We start from the raw sequence: 1,262 nt of genomic DNA on the forward strand, positions 1-1,262 counted from the left end.
CCTCGACAGATTGAGTCATGAAGAGGGAACTCAACAAGCGGGCACTTTTCCGTGTGTTTTCGTGCATGTTTCAGCACATCGCGCGAAGGGTGCGCGAAACGACGGTGAAGAGTTTCATAGTCAACAGCATTACTAGCTGCGACAGCATATCGCGCCGATCTAGGCTGCGTATGAGTGACATATATAGTGTCATTCTCAAAGCGCGGTTTAAACACGACTATAAGCCTATCATTCCGATAGAAAGAGATCTCAGCAGTGCTTGCACGTGCTTCCAATCCATCCTTGAGCAACGCTCCTAAGGATATAAGCTTATACGTGAGGTTGGGTACCATAGCGACGTTCGTCAGCTTTAAGGTAGTTCCAAGCTCAGTTGGTACGATGACTGTTCCTTCGCCAATCATAGTAGTAACACCATCTGCCGTATGTAACGGTTGAGGCGTACCATAGTAACGGAAGTCGACATAGTCGTCGAGACAGAATGTAAAGTGCATTGAAGCACCTGAGTCGATCATCCATACTAGGTTGGGATCACTGTACTCAGTCAATGTTCTGCCTTTTCCTTTACAGCGCGCACACTCAGTGTATGAAGAGTGGTGAAGACATATATCATCTTCTGTAGCTAATCGTAAGGGTGTAGCTACAGGTACATCGTCGCGCAGACCCTCTATTCTACGAGAAGAACTTGCGACACTAGTCACTGCAGAGTGCAAGCAGTCAGCATACGACTCGTTAGAGGTCAAAGGATGGCAAACATACCAGGTCCTTTCGAAGAAATTGTCGATCTCTTCCTCAGCATCAGTTAGGCCGAGTGACACGGCGTCGTCCGCCTCGTCCATGGGATCGTCCAGACGCTCCCTGAGTGTTGGAGCGAGCCGCTCCTTGAGTGTGCGCTTGCGCTTGGGCGGCGGCACCGGCTCTTCCTCGTCCGAGAACAGGGGGTCTTCCCCATCCGTTGTCAGAGGACTTGGTGCCTTCGTACGTCCAAGCCTTAACACGGCGGTTCCACTCCTGATTGGAGATGGTTCGCGGCTGGTGTCTGGGCTGGACAGGCTGATGGACGCGCTGGGGACGTCCGAGGAGACGGTTTCCGTCTCGCGCAATGTTTCGGAGGAGGTCGTCGAGGAACCTGTTGAAGTGGGCAGCTGCCGCACGAGGTTCTCTAACGTCCGAATGCGCTCGGGGGTTGCCGGAATATCGAGCTCCTCTGCGAGGGATATGGCATGCGTGAGCGACGGGTACTTGTTGTTCTCTGTGGCCACGCA

General features: G+C 52.7%; 1 protein-coding gene across 1 annotated transcript; it reads right to left on the minus strand.

Annotated features, from left to right (window-relative positions):
* Positions 1-669: 669 nt before the first annotated feature.
* DICSQDRAFT_173971 (uncharacterized protein) lies at positions 670-1,247 on the minus strand (the record flags this gene model as incomplete). Its single annotated transcript, XM_007369766.1, has 2 exons — positions 670-690; positions 753-1,247. Coding segments are annotated over 2 exons (516 nt in total), but the record flags the coding sequence as incomplete, so codon positions are not given.
* Positions 1,248-1,262: the final 15 nt, after the last annotated feature.

This window comes from Dichomitus squalens (genome assembly GCF_000275845.1).
Source record: "Dichomitus squalens LYAD-421 SS1 unplaced genomic scaffold DICSQscaffold_55, whole genome shotgun sequence".
In the NCBI taxonomy this organism is placed as follows: Eukaryota; Fungi; Basidiomycota; class Agaricomycetes; order Polyporales; family Polyporaceae; genus Dichomitus; species Dichomitus squalens.